Below are 20,896 nucleotides of genomic sequence, written 5' to 3' on the forward strand. Positions count from 1 at the left end.
GTAGGTTAGGCCTATTTAAATCGAAAGTGAAGTTTTGGAGAGATTTATCAGCTCTGCAGTCAAGTGTCTGTTCATATACATGTACACTCTCCTGAAAGCTGCTCAACAGTTAACGAAAACGGTAAGCTTGGAATAAACTGTAAAGAAGGATACAACCCATTATAGTAAAATATTTTAGCCTATATGATTATTCACTTTCAGTGTTCAATTTTCCACTGCAAGATATGTCTATATAGTTAGGCGATTAACTCATGAATATATTTTGTTTCACTGTTTAGGAAGGGTTCATTCAGCTCGATGCATTAGCCTAGATCTAAAAACGTTATTGTATTTACTTACTAGAAATGTATATTTTAATGTAGCCAACCCTACCAGTCTACAATTTAAATTACAATTTTTATATAAATATATTTCTCTCCTTCACATACTTTATAGTGAGGGATTTATGATGCCATGGATTCATTATGCACAACAGACACAGGTACCGTAACACATCGCACACACACAGCAAAATCCGTTGTTTCACACATTATTCTGAATTCTGCTGCTATAAATACGACACACCAGCGCACGATTTCCCAAAAGCATCTTCTGTCCTCCTGCGTCACTTTACACGCAGAAAATCTATGCTAAACATAGAATGAAGACGTTAATCAGTCTCTCTGTGCCCACCGAAAACGTCCTAAATTAATATAAATAGCCGAAATAGTTTGTACCTAAGAGTATTAGTGCCAAGTGAAGATAACAAAAAATAAACAGCGATTGCTGGTGTTACTTTTTTACTTACTTTAAAAAAAAGTTACATTATTTCGATAATAAAGTGCCATTATTTCGAGAATAGTTGCAATATTTCGAGAATAAAGTAGCAATATTTCGAGATTAAAGACAAAATGTTGAGAATAAAATCGACATTTTAAAAATAAAGTTACCGTCATATTTCAAGATTAAAGTATGGGCTTTGGTTTTTAATTGCCCCCTGTTGCTGTGCGCACCACTGTTGAAATGGTAGAGATGACTGGTGAAACTATACTTTAGAATTTGCTTTAGTAACAAGGAATTTCTTTCTCTTTTAGCTCATAATAACCATATTATTATGTTTATTAAGCCCTAGAAGAATTTGTGCCACAGCTTGGGTCTTTTCAGAAGGAGAACCACACAGCCATGGATGAGGTATTTCATCCAAATCCGTGTCCTTTGGTAGGTGTATCACACTCGCAGTGGTGTAAAGTATTTAAGTAAAAATACTTGAAAGTACTACTTAAGTCGTTTTTGGGGGGTATCTGTACTTTCCTGTACAATTTATATTTTTTAACAACTTTTACTTCACTACATTCCTAAAGAAAATTATGTACTTTTTACTCCATACGTTTTCCCTGGCACCCAAAAGTACTCGTTACATTTTAAATGCTTAGCAGAAACTGACAATTGTCTAATTCACACATTTATCAAGAGAATATCCCTGGTCATCACTACTGCCTCTGATTGGTGGGCTCACTAAACACATGCTTCGTTTGTAAATTATGTCTGAGTGTTAGAGTGTGCCCCTGGCTATCCGTCAATTTAAAAAACAAAAACATGGTGTAAGGAATTTGAAATTATTTATACTTTTACTTTATATGCTTAAGTATATTAAAACCAAATACTTGTAGACTTTTGCTCAAGTATGATTTTACTGGGTGACTTTCCCAAGTATGACAGGTGGGTACTTTTTCCACCACTGCACACACGTTCAAACAGGCGTCACTGCACTAATATATGTAATTTTTAGCAGACGTTTTTATCCAATGCGATTTACATTCGTACGTACATACATACCATTCTAACCACCATGGTGCGTTGTTAGACTGCGAATATTGATTAGTTTTGTGTCCTTCGAATTCGCTACAATGTTATCCTCAATATCTTGCGTATGTCAACACCTTGCATAGTATTTTAGAGTAACAGCTAGGCCAGCAGTCTCTATATGTTAAGACGAAAGGTTAACTTACAAATGTGTGCGTAATGGCATAGTGTTCTATGTACACGTACAAGGAAGTAACCTCATACGTCTATGCTTATTATGTTGTGAATGTAAATCACGGATTGTGTGGAGAAGGATAGCACGTCCGTGTCGGGCTCATGGGCTGCCCGTAAACCCTGGTCATGGACTTTGCATAGCAACGGGGCAGGCTAAAGCCCTGTCTGCGACCGCAATTTTACGGTCCATTATTATAACCTAACAGGTCTAGCCTCTAGCCTCTAAGGTGAGCAAATGGTAGCCTAAGTTAGTATAGCTGACACAAATAGCCTATAAAGGGAGACAATATCCCTGTTTTTGGATAACCTATGCATCCTTCATTCCTCGCATTCTTGAAGACATCATCTATAGAGGGATAGTGAAATGAGATATTCTGCTAGGCTACCAACCCAGTCATGTCAGATCAGTGATGATTTATTTTTATAAACTGGGTGGTTCAAGCACTGGATGCTGATACCACACTGACAGCTGTGGTATATCAGACCTTACATTACGTATATGACTGACAAAACATGTATTTTTACTGCTCTATTTACATTGGTAACCAGTTTATAATATCAATAAGGCACCTCAGGGGTTGTGTTATATGGCCAATATACCACGGCTAAGGCCTGTATCCAAGCACTCTGCGTTGCATTGTGCATAAGAACAGCCTTATTGCTTGAATAGCCTATCATAATTTATCCAATAGGCCTACTGTGTGTATATATAGATCAATGATTATTTCAAGAAAAGGTGAATCCCCACTGCACTGAGGCTAGGAAACACTGTCACCACCGATAAATCCACTATAAATAAAAACATTTACGGCTGGCCATGCTTTCCACCTGACTACCCTTACCCCGGTCAACAGCCCTGCACCCCCCAGAGCAACTTGCCCAAGCCTCCCCATTTCTCCTTCACCCAAATCCAGATAGCTGACGTTCTTAAAGAGTTGCAAAATCTGGATCCCTACAAATCAGCCAGGCTAGACAATCTGGACCCTCTCTTTCTCTTTCAATTCTTGCAACCCCTTTTACTAGCCTGTTCAAACTCTTTTTTTGTATCGTCTAAGATTCCCAAAGATTGGAAAGTTGTCGTGGTCATCCCCCTCTTCAAAGGGGGGAGACACTCTAGACCACATATGTCAGAGTCAAGGCCCGCGGGCCACATCCGGCCCGCGAGAAGGTTTTTTACGGCCCCTGGGATGATCTTGATTTGTTATTAGAACCGGCCCGCAGACCGCAGCAAGCCGGCAGCCCGCAGATCTTTTACACGCACCAATACTACATTTCCCACAATGCAACGGTGACGCACCGAGCAGTAGGCTGCTTCATTTCAATATTTATTGGCACAGCAGTTGTCAGCATCACAGTAAAATTAACTTTCAGATACCCATCAAAAATGGCAAAACGGAAGGTGGACACTGAGAACCGGGGGTTTCAAACAAGGTGGGAGTCGGAGTATTTGTTCACGGAGGTAGCTGGAAAACCTGTGTGTCTTCTGTGTGGAGAAAGTGTGGCGGTACTGAAAGAGTATAATCTGAGACGACATTATGAAACGAAACACGCGGACAAAAACAAGAATATGGACATGGAACAAAGGCTACAAAAGGCAGAGGAATTAAAACGAGGCCTCAAATCTCGACAGGCTCTGTTCAAAAAGCCAAATCACAAGGCCAGGCTGCTGTCAAGGCCAGTTTTATTTTGGCAGAAGAGATCGCTAAATCAGCCCGGCCATTTACGGAGGGGGATTTCATCAAAAACTGCATGATTAAAGTTTGTGACGAAGTTTGCCCAGAAAAAAGGCAACTCTTTTTAAATGTGAGTCTGAGCAGAAACACCATTGCCGAGAGAGTAGACCAGTTGTCCATCAATCTAAAAGAGCAGCTTGTGAAAAAGGGAAAAGATTTCATTGCATATTCCTTGGCTGTGGATGAGAGCACCGACATTTCTGACATTGCCCAGTTGTCAATTTTCATCCGCGGAGTGGACTCCAGCCTAAGCGTGACAGAGGAGTTTTTGGCTTTACGTCCTATGCATGGCACAACTACGGGGCATGATTTGTATGAAGAGGTGTCAAGATGTGTAAATGAGATGGAGCTGCCTTGGGAAAAACTCGTGGGTTTGACAACCGACGGAGCACCTGCGATGTGTGGACACAGGAGCGGACTGGTGGGGAAGATACGGGAAAAGATGCAAGAGGAAAACGCGACAGGTGAGCTGACAGCTTATCATTGTATCATACACCAGGAAGCGTTGTGCGGTAAAGCCTTGAAAATGGAGCATGTAATGAGCATCATCACGCGCACAGTTAACTTTATCAGAGCCAAAGGTTTGAATCACCGCCAGTTCAAGGCATTTCTGACGGAGTTAGAAACGGAGCATGGTGATTTGCCTTATCACACAGAGGTGCGATGGCTAAGCCAGGGAAAGGTGCTTCAAAGATGTTTTGAGCTTCGTGAGGAGATTTGTCTGTTCTTGGACAGCAAAGGGAAAGACACAACACAACTCCGAGACGAAATGTTTCTGTGTGAAATGGCTTTTCTGTGTGACATTACTAGTCATCTGAATGCAATGAACTTGCAGCTGCAGGGTCGGGATCGTGTCATCTCTGATATGTACAGTACAGTGAAGGCATTTAAAACCAAACTGACTCTGTGGGAGACGCAGATGCGGAAAGAAAATTTGAGCCACTTTCCCAGCTGCCAGACCATGAAAGAGAAGCTCTCTACCAGTGCGTTCCCGAGCGCACAGTTGGCTGATAAAATAGGTATGCTTGCCGCTGACTTTCGACGCCGATTTGCTGACTTTGAAGCACAAAAAGCAGGTTGGAACTGCTCGGTAACCCATTTGCTGTTGACGTGGAAAGCTCACCACCAAACCTCCAAATGGAGTTGATTGACCTCCAATGCAATGATGCACTGAGGGCAAAATATGCGGCAGTGGGTGCTGCGGAGTTCGCCCGTTTCCTCCCCGACACAATGCCCCAGCTGCGCATCCAGGCTGCTCAAACGTTGTCTATGTTTGGCAGCACATACCTGTGTGAACAACTGTTTTCTTTGATGAACTTGAACAAAACATCACACAGAAGTCGACTTACTGCTGAACACCTCCACTCAATTCTGAGGATTTCCTCAGCTCAGAGCCTTACCCCGAACATTGATGAACTTGTGGAAAAGATGGGACACCACCAAGTATCACCCTCAACCTCAAACAAGTGAACATTACTGTGCAATCACATATTTAGAGTTTTTACTCAGTTCAAGTTTAAAAGTTAAAGTTTAATATTTGTTTTCACTGCATGTTACTTCTCCTTAAACAAAGTGTTGTTTTTGATTAATAGATTTTTGCACTTTATTTTATTGTATTTCAATCCAATTATATTTTAAAAATATTTCAGTTGAGTGGATGATAGAAAATTGCTATTATTGTTTTTTTCTTTGAAGTAAATTTAGCCCACTTTTGCTAAAATAAAAATATAGGCTACTGATGGTGCCTTGAATACCGGTTTCTTTCATTTAATGTTCATGTTATGGGGATTTTTATATAAAGGAAATTTGTCTTTTGTGTCTGTTGAAAATTAAAGATTACTGACAGAGCCATAAGAAAATATTGCTTTATTTATCTGATCATATTGGAATATATTTGTTAGGTTTTCAGTAGGTTCAATTAGGTTCACTAGACTATATGCGTCATTTAAAAAAATTTCAATGAACATTCGAACAGTCCGGCCCTCGGCTTGTAGCTAAATTTTTTATTTGGCCCTCCGTCCATTTGACTTTGACACCCCTGCTCTAGACCCAAACTGCTACAGACCTATATCTATCCTACCCTGCCTTTCTTTCTTCGAAAGCCAAGTTAACAAACAGATCACCGACCATTTAGAATCCCACCGTACCTTCTCCACTATGCAATCTGGTTTCCGAGCTGGTCATGGGTGCATCTCAGCCACGCTCAAGGTCCTAAACAATATCATAACCGCCATCAATAAGAGACAATACGGTGCAGCTTTATTCATCGACCTGGTCAAGGCTTTCAACTCTGTCAATCGCCACATTCTTATCGGCAGACTCAAAAGCCTTGTTTTCTCAAATGACTGCCTCGCCTGGTTCACCAACTACTTCTCAGACAGTGTTCAGTGTGTCAAATAGGAGGGACTGTTGTCCAGACCTCTGGCAGTCTCTATGGGGATGCCACAGGATTCAATTCTCGGGCCAAATTTTCTCTGTATACATCAATGATGTCGTTCTTGCTGCTGGTGTTTCTCTGATCCACCTCTATGCAGGCGACACCATTCTGTATACTTCTGGCCCTTCTTTGGACACTGTGTTAACTAACCTCCAGACGAGCTTCAATGCCATACAACTCTCCTTCCGTGGCCTCCAACAGCTCTTAAATGCAAGTAAAACTAAATGCATGCTCTTCAACCGATCGCTGCCCACACCTGCCCGCCCGTCCAGCATCACTACTCTGGACGGTTCTGACTTAGAATATGTGGACAACTAAAAAATACCTAGGTGTCAGGTTAAACCGTAAACTCTCCTTCCAGACTCACATGAAGCATCTCCAATCCAAAATTAATCTAGAATCGGCTTCCTATTTCTCAACAAAGCATCCTTCACTCATGCTGCCAAACATACAGTGGGGCAAAAAAGTATTTAGTCAGCCAGAAATTGTGCAAGTTCTCCCACTTAAAAAGATGAGAGAGGCCTGTAATTTTCATAATAGTTACACTTCAACTATAAAAATGAGAAAGAAAATCCAGAAAATCACATTGTAGAATTTTTTATGAATTTAATTTGCAAAATATGGTGGAAAATAAGTATTTGGTCACCTACAAACAAGCAAGATTTCTGGCTCTCACAGACCTGTAACTTCTTCTTTAAGAGGCTCCTCTGTCCTCCACTCATTACCTGTATTAATGGCATCTGTTTGAACTTGTTATCAGTATAAAAGACACCTGTCCACATCCTCAAACAGTTACACTCCAAACGCCACTATGGCCAAGACCAAAGAGCTGTCAAAGGACACCAGAAACAAAATTATAGACTTGGCTGAATCTGCAATAAGTAAGCAGCTTGGTTTGAAGAAATCAACTGTGGGAGCAATTATTAGGAAATGGAAGACATACAAGACCACTGATAATCTCCCTCGATCTGGGGCTCCACGCAAGATCTCACCCCGTGGGGTCAAAATGATCACAAGAACGGTGAGCAAAAATCCCAGAAGAAGATTGGGAGAATGTCATATGGTCAGATGAAACCAAAATATAACTTTTTGGTAAAAACTCAACTCGTCGTGTTTGGAGGACAAAGCATGCTGAGTTGCATCCAAAGAGCACCATACCTACTGTGAAGCATGGGGGTGGAAACATCATGCTTTGGGGCTGTTTTTCTGCAAAGAGACCAGGACGACTGATCCGTGTAAAGGAAAGAATGAATGGGGCCATGTATCGTGAGTGAAAACCTCCTTCCATCAGCAAGGGCATTGAAGATGAAACGTGGCTGGGTCTTTCAGCATGACAATGATCCCAAACACACCGCCCGGGCAACGAAGGAGTGGCTTCGTAAGAAGCATTTCAAGGTCCTGGAGTGGCCTAGCCAGTCTCCAGATTTCAACCCCATAGAAAATATTTGGAGGGAGTTGAAAGTCCGTGTTGCCCAACAACAGCCCCAAAACATCACTGCTCTAGAGGAGATCTGCATGGAGGAATGGGCCAAAATACCAGCAACAGTGTGTGATAACCTTGTGAAGACTTACAGAAAACGTTTGACCTCTGTCATTGCCAATAAAGGGTATATAACAAAGTATTGAGATAAACCTTTGTTATTGACCAAATACTTATTTTCCAACAATCCTACAATGTGATTTTCTGGATTTCTTTTTCTCATTTTGTCTGTCATAGTTGAAGTGTACCTATGATAAAAATTACAGGCCTCTCTCATCTTTTTGAGTGGGAGAACTTGCACAATTGGTGGCTGACTAAATACTTGTTTACCCCACTGTACCCTCGTAAAACTTACTATCCTACCGATCCTTGCCTTCGGTGATGTCATTTGCAAAATAGCCTCCAACACTCTACTCAGAAAATTGGATGCAGTCTATCACAGTGCCATCCGTTTTCGTCACCAAAGCGCCATATACTACCTACCACTGCGACCTGTATGCTCTCATTGGCTGGCCCTCGCTACATATTCGTCGTCAAACCCACTGGCTCCAGGTCATCTATATGTCTTTGCTTGGTAAAGCCCCGCCTTATCTCAGCTCACTGGTCACTATAGCAGCACCCACCCATAGCACGTGCTCCAGTAGGTATATTTCACTGGTCACCCCCAAAAGCCAATTCCAACTTTGGCCGCCTTTCCTTCCAATTCTCTGCTGCTAATGACTGGAACAAACTGGAGTGATAGAGCACCAGCTGTCTGAGCAGCTCACAGATCACTGCACCTGTACATAGCCCATCTGTAAATAACCCATCCAACTACCTCATCCCCATACTGTTATTTTATTTTTAGCTCCTTTGCACCCCAGTATCTCTACTTGCACACTCATCTTCTGCACATCTATCACTCCAGTGTTTAATTGCTAAATTGTAAATATTTTGCCACTATGGCCTATTTATTGGCTTACCTCCCTTATTCTACCTCATTTGCACACACTGCACATAGACTTTTTATATGGTTTTATTTACTGTATGTTTGTTTATTATATGTGTAAGTCTGTTGTTGTTTGTGTCGTACTGCTTTGCTTTATCTTGGCCAGGTCGCAGTTGTAAATGAGAACTTGTTCTCAACTCGTCCACCTGGTTAAATAAAGTTGAATTAAAATCATATAAATACAAAATGATTGTATTCAAACAGCTCCTCAGATTAGCTGCTTTGCACAGCAGGAGTTGTCTCTCATCCCACAAATACATTTGCATAAAATCCCTGCTTAATTTTTCATCCCTCCCGCAGCCGTTGGATAGGCTTATAATTTACTTTCACTTGCCCACTGTACCATACCATTAGCCTATAGGTTAAGGCATTCAATCTAGTGGGCGATACAGGTTTATAATGGGCTGCAAAATTGCAGTGTTGTAGCGAATTTGGAGAGCAGCTTGACATGGGACACATACACACTCATAGTCTCCAGGATCCCAAGATAATTTTTTTTTTTTGAGAATGCTTACATAGCCTACTAGCATATAGTCTTTAGAAGGATAGTTGCCATATGGGGGAAATACTACCGTTTGTAAAGCACCACGGATAAGGTCATTAATAGTTGCCATTTTAAGGTGTTCGCTTAGGCTACGCAGCAGAATTTGGAGGGCGGACTGACTGGGACTCAACCCCAGTTCTCCTCTCATTCAGCGACAGTGCCAAGAAAGTTTTTATTTTGTGCTCATAATGCACTAAGGCATTAGAAGAGTGTACTGCATGCCCATAGTTGAAATTGCCAGGGGAAAACTTGGTGTGTGTGTGTGCGAGTTGTTAGATCATTAGATTGATACGGGTGAGTGCGCAGTGACGCCTGTTGAACTAGTGTATTAGATCATTAGATTGATACGGGTGAGTGCGCAGTGACGCCTGTTGAACTAGTGTATTAGATCATTAGATTGATACGGGTGAGTGCGCAGTGACGCCTGTTGAACTAGTGTATTAGATCATTAGATTGATACGGGTGAGTGCGCAGTGACGCCTGTTGAACTAGTGTATTAGATCATTAGATTGATGGCCATTTGTTTGGTTTGCCCCTACTTTTACCCCCCCCCCCCCACACACACACACTCCTGCACACGCACACCTGCATACACAAGTTGGTTAGATTACTTGTTAGATATTACTGCATTGTCGGAACTAGAAGCACAAGCATTTCTCTACACTCGCATTAACATCTGCTAACCATGTGTATGTGACCAATAACATTTTATTTTATTTGACACACACAACCAACTTGTCTCTAACTATGTATGTAACCACTGGTCCTCCTGAAAATAATCTGTGGCACAACCTCCAGGTCCTAATAATTATGATAATATGGTTATCATGTAGTAAAATAGCAAGGATTTCCTTGTCATTAAAGACAATTCTAAAGTATAGTTTCACCAGTCAGCTACCTCAAGCATTTCAACAGTGGCGTGCAAAGCGAAAGGGAGCCCGGGAGACATGCAATTAACCAAATTCCATACTTTAATCTTTAAATATAACTGTGACTTTATTCTCAATCAAATGTTTCATTTATTCCCGAAACATTGCCACTTGTCACGTCTACTCCTGCTCCCTCTCTCCAGCCTTCAACATCGCCGTTCTACTAACCACTGGCCCTGGCAACCAATATTACGCACACCTGCCCCCCCACATTAAGCACACCTACTCCCCATCATTAAGCACACCTGGACTTTATCATCACCTTGATTACCTTTAGCCCTCAGTAGCCTCAGTATTGGTTTGTTTACATGTTCAGTACGCATCTCCTCTTTTGTTAATTTGCCTTGCATCATTGTTATTTAACTCTCCTCACTGCATATACATGACACCACTTTATTCTCAAAATATTTCCACTTTATTCTCAAAATATTTCCACTTTATTCTTGAAATATCGCCACTTTATTCTCAAAATAAATACTGTTACTTTATTCTCAAAATATTTCCACTTTATTCTTGAAATATCGCCACTGTAACGTCGTTCGTCTGTTGTTTGAAGAGAGTCAGACCGAAATGCAGCGTGTAGGTTACTCATGACTTTTAATGAAGATAATAGCGGTACATGAAATAACTGAAAATACGAAAACAACAAACGAGTGAAACTAATTACAGCCTAACACAGAGACAGGTACAATCACCCACAAAATACAACGCACACTCAGGCTACCTAAATACGGTTCCCAATCCGAGACAACGAGAATCAGCTGACTCCAATTGGGAATCGCCTCAGGCAGCCAAGCCTAACTAGACACACCCCTAATAATACACAATCCCAATTAATACAAACCCCAATACGAAACACAACATATAAACCCATGTCACACCCTGGCCTACCCAAACATATAACAAAAACACAAGATACAATGACCAAGGCGTGACAGCCACTTTATTCTCAAAATAAATACTGTTACTTTATTCTCAAAATATTTCCACTTTATTCTCAAAATATTTCCACTTAATTCTTGAAATATCGCCACTTTATATTCAAAATAAATACTGTTACTTTATTCTCAAAATATTTCCACTTTATTCTTGAAATATCGCCACTTTATTCTCAAAATAAATACTGTTACTGTATTCTCAAAATATTTCCACTTTATTCTCAAAATTTCCACTTTATTCTCAAAATATTTCCACTTTATTCTTGAAATATCGCCACTTTATTCTCAAAATAAATACTGTTACTTTATTCTCAAAATATTTCCACTTTATTCTTGAAATATCGCCACTTTATTCTCAAAATAAATACTGTTACTTTATTCTCAAATTATTTCCACTTTATTCTCAAAATATTTCCACTTTATTCTCAAAATATTTCCACTTTATTCTCAAAATATTTCCACTTTATTCTCAAAATATTTCCACTTTATTCTTGAAATATCGCCACTTTATTCTCAAAATAAATACTGTTACTTTATTCTCAAAATAAATATTTCCACTTTTCTAAAGTACAGTCACGCAAGACAAGACTGTATAGCAAATATCCATATTTTAAAAGTTGTGGACAGAACACTTTGGTATAGCCTAGATTTAATTTTCCTGAAAATATATGTGGTGTGAGGAGTCTTAGGAAAATCTGGCTAATACCTGGCAATCATTAATTGAACAGGTATAAATTACATGTTTGTAAGTAAATGTGTTAAATTTGTGAACACAAACAAGTCAATGTCCCACAAAAACCCTTCAGCTTTATATGAGACTAATTGATGTCCTTGATTTAGGCTACCATCCCCATGGTTTGATTAATCAAGGGGCAACCTGTTATTTAAACAGTGTGCTGCAGGTGTTCTTCATGACCAAGGACTTCAGAGAGGCTATTGAAAGGTTTGGATCTAGGCTCACTCGTGCGCAAAGTATATTTTCTCCCCATGAAAATGTCAGAACCTGACTTGTTATACTTTGATATGAATGCATCTTAAATAAATGGTAATAAAAATAGTACAATTAGTCAGTAACAGATCTCAATTGTCTCCCCACAGTCAGGTATTTCCTAATGATCAAGAACAAGAGACCATTGATCACAAGCTTAAAAGGCTGTTTCAAAAATTAAAAGAGAAAGAAGCTGACACAAAGGACATTTCTTGGACATTGGACATTCAAACCGGTAAGCTGAGCTGCTGAGAAAAATAAGCATTTTATCCGTCCACAACAGGTTGAGCAATTGCAATTGTCGTGGTGTCATCATTGCACAACTCCAATGATATCATTACTGGAGTAGTGAAACGTGATATTCTACAAATAGAACAACATGATCTATCATTGTGTTCTTCCCCCAGTATATGAGCAACGTGACGCTGCTGAATTTTTTGAGAAGATTTTAAGCACGGTCAAGAATAATGTGTCTAAGGTACTGCATTACTGAGATCATATTGTACAAAACCTTTAAGGGGAACATTCAATTATGTAAATGTTTACATTATAAGAATATTATATGTTTGTATCTTTAGATCTTCGAAGGACAATTGTCGCACACTATCTCCTGTGCAAATAGTCATATTTCCAATATTGAACCTGGTCCATTTTGGGTTCTGCCCCTCTCCATGGACGTAACCTTAGGCCCTGGTCAAAGCTACAGTGTGGTATGGAAAATATATAACACAGGTAACTGACAAAATAAAGGAAGTGTCTTAATCAGGTGTTGAGCCAGATTAGCTTCAATGCACCTTGGCATAGATTCTACAAGTGTCTGGAACTCTATTGGAGGGATGCAACACCATTTTTATTTTCACAAGAAATTCCATAATTTGGTGATTTGTTGATGGTGTTATAAAACGGTGTCTCGGGTGTCGCTGTAGAATCTCCCATAAGTGTTCAATTAAGTTGAGAACTGGTAACTGAGACAGCCATGGCATATGGTTTACATAGTATTCATGCTATGTAAACATGCTCATGCTCATCCAACCATTAATTGACCACTAGTGTCCCGTGGATGGGGGCATTGTTATTCTATGGGGGCACAGCCATGGTAGCTAAGTAATGGCCAGAATAATGGCCTACCTAGCATTTTTATACATGTCCCTCAGCATAATAGGGATTTTAATTTCTTAATTTCTTAATTAACTCGGGAACCACACCTATGTGGAAGCAACTGCTTACAATATATACTTTGTAGGCTATCCCGCGTTTCCATTATTTTTGCAGTTACCTGTAGCAGCTCAGTGTTTGGAAACAAGGCAAATATGAAAATATATGTCAGGAGGTGCAAGAGAGGATATTTACTAATGTGTTTGTATGTGTTTTCAGAATGACGGTTTTGAGGAGTTTTTTGAGAAATCAACTATCACTGGGGACAAGCTGTACTGTGCTAAATGCAATGAAGAAGTGGAAGCAACAACTGTGAGTAATATCTTTAAAGTTGTCTTTTAAAATCACTGATTGTATCACAAGTCTCTGGAAGTGTGTCACAGGCTTTTCAAAGCACATTGACGGTTCGAATGTCACTGTATCTTTATTTAGAGACTGTAATAATAATGACTGAGAGTGGGTTTTGTTCCACCAGGTATGTAAGATGGTACATCACCCAGAGATTCTGACTCTGCTACTCAAGAGGTTCGAGTTTGACTACCATGGGATGACATATGTCAAAATCAAGCGCTCTGTGGACGTTCCTCACAAATTACAGACAGAGGTAACTACAAAACTGTCTTTATTTGATAGGTTGTTTATCACAGATTGTATCATGGAGGTTGGCCTTGGAAAGTGTTAGACCTACAATCACTTCTATATTAGATAGATCTCTTGAACTGTGGCTAGCATTCTTACCTCAAGACCAAAATGTTTGAACTTCAACTACCCAGGTGGAGTACTCCTGAAAGGTTTCTGCAGTGTTTTATTTAGGCAAGGACAAGTAGCACAAGGTGACATAACCGATTTCTATCGTTTTTATTCTCTCCTACATAAATGTTATATTTTCATCTGTAGTTCATGGAATATATTTTTTATTGTCTGATTGCTCTGAACAGAATGGGGCATATGAACTCTATGCAATTGTGGACCATGAAGGAAGTCTAAGAAGTGGACATTACACTGCTACAATCAGGTCCTATGAGGATCAGAAGTGGTATTTGTTTAATGACAGCAACGTAAGCCTGGTAAGGGGGATTTAAAAATACAGCAGGGAAAGTATACTGGTAGATGGACAATAGGGGGTGGGCATAGGCCTACTGTAAACAGAAGTGTGTGTGTGTGGGTGGGGGGGGGGGTGGGGGGGGGGGGGGGGGGGTCATACAGTATGTGCTCTGGAGTCGAGAGTTTTACAGCTTGACCAGACTCCGGCTCAGTAAGGAAGAGTTATTACATTGTTGTTGTAATTGGACTTCATTTTATAGTGCCATTTTGTTTGGGTATGAAATGAACTAGACAAAGGTATAACTGAAGAGTTTATTTCCAAAAATACCCACCAATTTTTCACATTTGTGTTTTTTCATCAGAAATTATTGCTTAGGGGTACCTTCATGTGTGTGTAAAATATTGCTGTTCTCATATTTTTGTATATTTGTCTGTGATATGTTGTTGTCTTACCTAGCTATCTTAAGATTAATGCATTTACTGTAAGTCACTATGGATACATTTACAAATGTAAATGTTTTACATACTGATTTAATTATTTTACTATTTCTACATTTCTTTATAAAAATGTAGGTATTAGTTACATTTGACTGTGTAAAACCTAGCAGTTCTACTTATTTCTCTGAGTGGGAGTTGGATGTATAGTATTTTGCAAAGAAATATGATTATTTGTCTCTGAAAGAAAAATAAAAACCATCAAGTGAAAGATTTTAAAGAACCCCATGCCATGATTAGATAGTCAAAGAACATACCAATCTCATTCTTAATTTCTATAAATAATAAAAGCTCATTTACAAACATTTCTGAAAATGGATATATGCGTTTTGGAATGAAACTATTAAAGTTAATTTACTCAAATGTATCCAAATTCAGGTGTGATGAGAAAAAATTGAATATATTTTCACGTTGAATATATTCACCAACACAAATGCAACACTCAATATGTAATGCAGCTGCACATTCTTTCTCCCCCGCCCTGCCCCCTCTTCCATATAGATCACATTGGAACCAAACTTAAGGTAAAATGCACCCCGTTTCATCATTTTGTGTGTGTGTGTGTGTCCATAAAATTAGATATACTTGCCAAAATTATGATCTTAAATCATATAAAAATGCCCAATATGATTTTTTTTTCTCTCACTTTAGATCACAAAGTGCTTATCTGCTTATTTATAGGACATGTGAGTTATCAAATATTACCTTTTTGATATGTTTTACTCCTCTTGTCATACAACCTAAAATATCAATATTCTTCAATTGTTTTCTTATTGTTGTCTTCCCATTCTTCCATGATCTATTTACATCTGTAGCCCTAAATACTACATAATCTTTAGTTCCAGTTCTGTGGTATCAATTACTGTAAAACTGTGACACGTATTGCAGGTGGATACAGACAAGAAGAGGATAAGAGGTCAGTTGGAAACAGAGGAGACGAGGAGGGGGGCTCATGGTCAAAGAGAAGAGGAAATGAAAAGGATGCAGCTAAAAAGAGACCAAAATTTGAATGGATTATAAATTATATTTACTCACGCATAACAGCAATTGGATCATGGGGAAAAAGAGGAGAATATAAAATTGATGCAGATGAAAATAAAGGAGAAGGGGGCAAATGTACAGATGGGGAGAATGGAGATGGAGGGAAGGAGAGGTCAGGTGCAAAGAGAGAAGATGATAAAACGTCAGGTGAAAAATGTACGGAAGAGGATCAGAGGTCAGGTGGAAACAGAAGAGGAGATAAGAGGTCATCTGGAAACAGAGAGGAAGATGATACAAGGTCAGATGGAAACAGTAGTGAGGATTATGACAGGTCCGGTGGAAACCGAAGAGGAGAAGGTGATAAGAGGTCAGGTGGAAACAGTAAGGAAGAGGATAAGAGGCCAGGTGGAAACAGTATAGAGGATGATACAAGGTCAGGTGGAAACAGTATAGAGGATGATGACAGGTCTGGTGGAAACAGAAGAGGAGAAGGTGATAAGAGGTCAGGTGGAAACAGTGTAGAAGTTGATACAAGATCAGGAGGAAACAGGGGTGAGGATGGTGACAGGTCCGGTGGACATAGAAGAGGAGAAGGTGATAAGAGGTCAGGTGGAAACAGTGGGGAAGAGGATAAGAGGTCTTGTGGAAACATTGAAGAAGAAAAGCGGTCCGTTGGAAATGGTAGAGAGGATCATAACAGGTCCGGTGGAAACAGAAGAGGAGAAGGTGATAAGAGGTCAGGTGGAAACAGTGGGGAAGAGGATAAGAGGTCTTGTGGAAACATTGAAGAAGAAAAGCGGTCCGTTGGAAATGGTAGAGAGGATCATAACAGGTCCGAAACAGAAGAGGAGAAGGTGATAAGAGGTCAGGTGGAAACAGTGGGGAAGAGGATAAGAGGTCTTGTGGAAACATTGAAGAAGAAAAGCGGTCCGTTGGAAATGGTAGAGAGGATCATAACAGGTCCGGTGGAAACAGAAGAGGAGAAGGTGATAAGAGGTCAGGTGGAAACAGTGGAGAAGATGATAAGAGGTCAGGTGGAAACAGAGAAAAAGATGACAAGATGTCAGGTGAAAAAAGTAAGGAAGAGGATCAGAGGTCAGGTGGAAACAGTAGTGAGGATGATAATAGGTCTGGTGGAAACAGTAAGGAAGAGGATCAGAGGTCAGGTGGAAACAGTGTAGAAGATGATACAAGATCGGGTGGAAATAGTAGTGAGGATGATGACAGGTCCGGTGGAAACAGAAGAGGAGAAGGTGATAAGAGGTCAGGTGGAAACAGTAAGGAAGAGGATCAGAGGTCAGGTGGAAACAGTGTAGAAGATGATACAAGGTCGGGTGGAAATAGTAGTGAGGATGATGACAGGTCCGGTGGAAACAGAAGAGGAGAAGGTGATAAGAGGTCAGGTGGAAACAGTAAGGAAGAGGATCAGAGGTCAGGTGGAAACAGTGTAGAAGATGATACAAGGTCGGGTGGAAATAGTAGTGAGGATGATGACAGGTCCGGTGGAAACAGAAGAGGAGAAGGTGATAAGAGGTCAGGTGGAAACAGTAAGGAAGAGGATCAGAGGTCAGGTGGAAACAGTAGTGAGGATGATAATAGGTCTGGTGGAAACAGTAAGGAAGAGGATCAGAGGTCAGGTGGAAACAGTGTAGAAGATGACAAGATGTCAGGTGGAAATAGTAGTGAGGATGATGACAGAGGTCAGGTGGAAACAGAAGAGGAGAAGGTGATAATAGGTCAGGTGGAAACAGTAAGGAAGAGGATCAGAGGTCAGGTGGAAACAGTGTAGAAGATGATACAAGGTCGGGTGGAAATAGTAGTGAGGATGATGACAGGTCCGGTGGAAACAGAAGAGGAGAAGGTGATAAGAGGTCAGGTGGAAACAGTATAGATGTTGATAAAATATCAGGAGGAAACAGGGGTAAGGATGAGGACAGGTCCGGTGGAAACAGTGGAGAAGATGATAAGAGGTCAGGTGGAAACAGAGAAAAAGATGACAAGATGTCAGGTGAAAAAAGTAAGGAAGAGATGATCAGAGGTCAGGTGGAAACAGAAGTGAGAAGGTGATAATAGGTCTGGTGGAAACAGTAAGGAAGAGGATCAGAGGTCAGATGGAAACAGTATAGAAGATGATACAAGGTCGGGTGGAAATAGTAGTGAGGATGATGACAGGTCCGGTGGAAACAGAAGAGGAGAAGGTGATAAGAGGTCAGGTGGAAACAGTAAGGAAGAGGATCAGAGGTCAGGTGGAAACAGTGTAGAAGATGATACAAGGTCGGGTGGAAATAGTAGTGAGGATGATGACAGGTCCGGTGGAAACAGAAGAGGAGAAAGTGATAAGAGGTCAGGTGGAAACAGTATAGATGTTGATAAAAGATCATGAGGAAACAGGGGTAAGGACAGGTCCGGTGGCCATAGAGGAGGAGAAGGTGATAAGAGGTCAGGTGGAAACAGTGAGGAAGAGGATGAGAGGCCAGGTGGAAACAGTGGGGAAGAGGATAAGAAGCCAGGTGGAAACCCAGGAGAATATAATAAGAGGTCAGATGGAAACAGTAGTAAGGATGATGACAGGTCCGGTGGAAACAGAAGAGGAGAAGGTGATAAGAGGTCAGGTGGAAATAGTAAGGAAGGGGATAAGAGGCCAGGTGGAAACCGTGGGGAATCTAATAAGAGGTCAGGTGGAAACAGTATAGAGGATGATACAAGGTCAGGTGGAAACAGTAGAGAGGATGATGACAGGTCCGGTGGAAACAGAGGAGGAGAAGGTGAGAAGAGGTCAGGTGGAGTCAGTCAGGAAGATGATAAGAGGTCAGGTGAAAACGGAGAAGATGATAAGAGGTCAGGTGGAAACAGAGAAAAAGATGATAAGATTTCAGGTGAAAAAAGTAAGGAAGAGGATCAGAGGTCAGGTGGAAACAGTAGTGAGGATGATAATAGGTCAGGTGGAAACAGTAAGGAAGAGGATCAGAGGTCAGGTGGAAACACTAGTGAGGATGATGACAGGTCCGGTGGAAACAGATGAAGAGAAGGTGATAAGAGGTCAGGTGGAAACAGTGAGGAAGAGGGTAAGAGGCCAGGTGGAAACAGTGGGGAAAAGGATAAGAGGTCAGGTGGAAACAGTAGAGAAGATGATAAGAGCTCAGGTGGAAACAGAGGAGGAGAAGGTCAGATGAAAGTGATGAAAGTGAAAGTTATAAGAGGTCAGGTGGAAACAGTGTAGAAGTTGATACAAGGAAACAAACAGTTCGCCAGAGTTTTTTTTCATGCAAACAATTCTCTTAAGATTCTATTTGATTCTGTGGCAAACATGTATTGCCACTAGTGGCAAACAGTTTACCAGAAGCCATTCTGGGTGAGCATACGAGTTCCAAGACCAGGAATCGTTGATGACCAATCATGGGGATTACAAAAAAAGTTTTGAAAATGGAAACCAAGTTATCTAGCTCGCTACCTACCAAATTCTGCCGCAACAAATTCCTTTTTGTTACGTTAATTAAACTTCCTAATAAACTTAAATTGTTAGCTGATAATTATCACTGAGAATAATATTTAAGTCATACAGTCAATGGCTCTGTATTTCTACATGGTTTAGAGGTCTACTCTAAGCATGAGACACATTTCAGCCAGCTTCCTGTTACAGTATTACTACATCCCATACATCCAGTACATTCCATTTGATGTACACCTTGATCTGAAATACCAGTTTTGACATGACAATGAACACAGCAGGGGAGTTGGCTAAACACACAAGCATATCTGGTACCAGGCTAGTCTACCACTGAGTCAAATAAGAAACACTCTTTCCACAACAGAAGGAAGAAGAGGTCGCCAGATTATATATAATGCTGCACCATAGTATATGACTTGCTAGGTGTCAGTAATTGCCTCTTACATCAGAACACCTGACAAAGCCTGGCCTTTGACCCTACCCCTCCCTCTCCAGTACCAGGGGTCAGTACAGACCCCACTGTGGCTGCAGTCCTGGGGGTCAGTTCTGCTGTCTGTCTCCTGGCTGCCCTGATGGTGGACTACAGGAGGTACCACTCCTGCAGTTGCACTCGACTCAATGTGATGTGAATGACTGCTGATGGAAATTCAGAATCCATTCGGGATTTTTTTTTGTTTAATGTCTGAATTTAGAATTAATTTCATGCATGTTCAGAAATGGTTGAGCCTGTCAACAAGATATGTATTGTTCGTGCATACATTTTTGATAAAAGCACCAAATTTGGAAGAGATGTAGATTTGTGTTCCTTGAAAATATTTATATCTGGCGCCACCCCAAATTTGGTCCCTGAGGGACGTTTCAGCCATGTCTCTAAAGTGCCCCAATTTTAAAGGGACAGCTTCTTCAGGAGATTAATGATCATAGCAATGACATTAATAAATGAAGATATGCATGTATTCCATCACAAACTTGACATTCTTAAAGAGACAGTGTGCACCTTTCAATGTAATACATCTCAATTGGAAACAGTGCTTTTACACAATGTAGACCTAATATTGCTACAAATTCATTTTTAATTTCAATGAAATTTTGTATCAACATTTAGCTTTTATAATAAAAAAATATATTTACAAGGCACAACATGTGCTTCAAAAGGACATAATTAATATAGGCCCAATAAAGGCTGTATCAATCAATTTAAAAATCATGTCTGGTGCTCCTAAATTGTATGTGGTGCTCCTATCTTTTGAAGTTGGGAGCAGCAGTGCTATTTTGAGATGACCGCAACAAAGACAGCACAGAGCTAGGTCTAGGTACCCTAATAAGATTTAGATATGTATCCACCCCAGATTTGGCCCCTGGGAGCCATGGCAGCCATCTGACTTAATGGCCCCAGACTGAATGGCAACAACATCTACTCCACACTGACTCAACACAGGGGCACCCCAGGGGTGTGTCCTCAGTCCTTTGCTGTACTCCCTGTTCACCCATGACTGCGTGGCTTTGCACAACATCATGAAGTTTGCTGACGACACCACGGTTGAAGGACTGATAACCAACAACGACGAATCAGCCTATAGGAAGGAGGTAAGTGAACTTGCATTGTGGTATTATGAACACAACCTCTCCTTCAACATCAGCAAAACTTGACTTCAGGAAGCAGAGGAGAGAACATGACCAATCCACATCAACAGGACTGCCGTAGAGAGAGTGACGAATT

The 20,896-nt window shown here is 40.6% G+C and overlaps 1 protein-coding gene across 1 annotated transcript; it reads left to right on the forward strand.

Annotated features, from left to right (window-relative positions):
* The first annotated feature begins 76 nt into the window (after nt 1–76).
* LOC124008905 lies at nt 77–16,909 on the forward strand. The gene is made up of 12 exons (XM_046320498.1): nt 77–121; nt 436–481; nt 11,906–12,008; nt 12,164–12,288; nt 12,461–12,531; nt 12,632–12,763; nt 13,428–13,520; nt 13,684–13,812; nt 14,147–14,275; nt 15,249–15,271; nt 15,399–15,433; nt 15,636–16,909. Exons 2-12 carry the CDS (start codon nt 454–456, stop codon nt 16,907–16,909), a joined length of 2,142 nt encoding a protein of 713 aa, XP_046176454.1. The 5' UTR covers nt 77–121; nt 436–453.
* The last annotated feature ends 3,987 nt before the right edge of the window (nt 16,910–20,896 follow it).

The sequence above is a fragment of the Oncorhynchus gorbuscha genome, linkage group LG21 (assembly GCF_021184085.1).
Source record: "Oncorhynchus gorbuscha isolate QuinsamMale2020 ecotype Even-year linkage group LG21, OgorEven_v1.0, whole genome shotgun sequence".
Classification (NCBI taxonomy): Eukaryota; Metazoa; Chordata; class Actinopteri; order Salmoniformes; family Salmonidae; genus Oncorhynchus; species Oncorhynchus gorbuscha.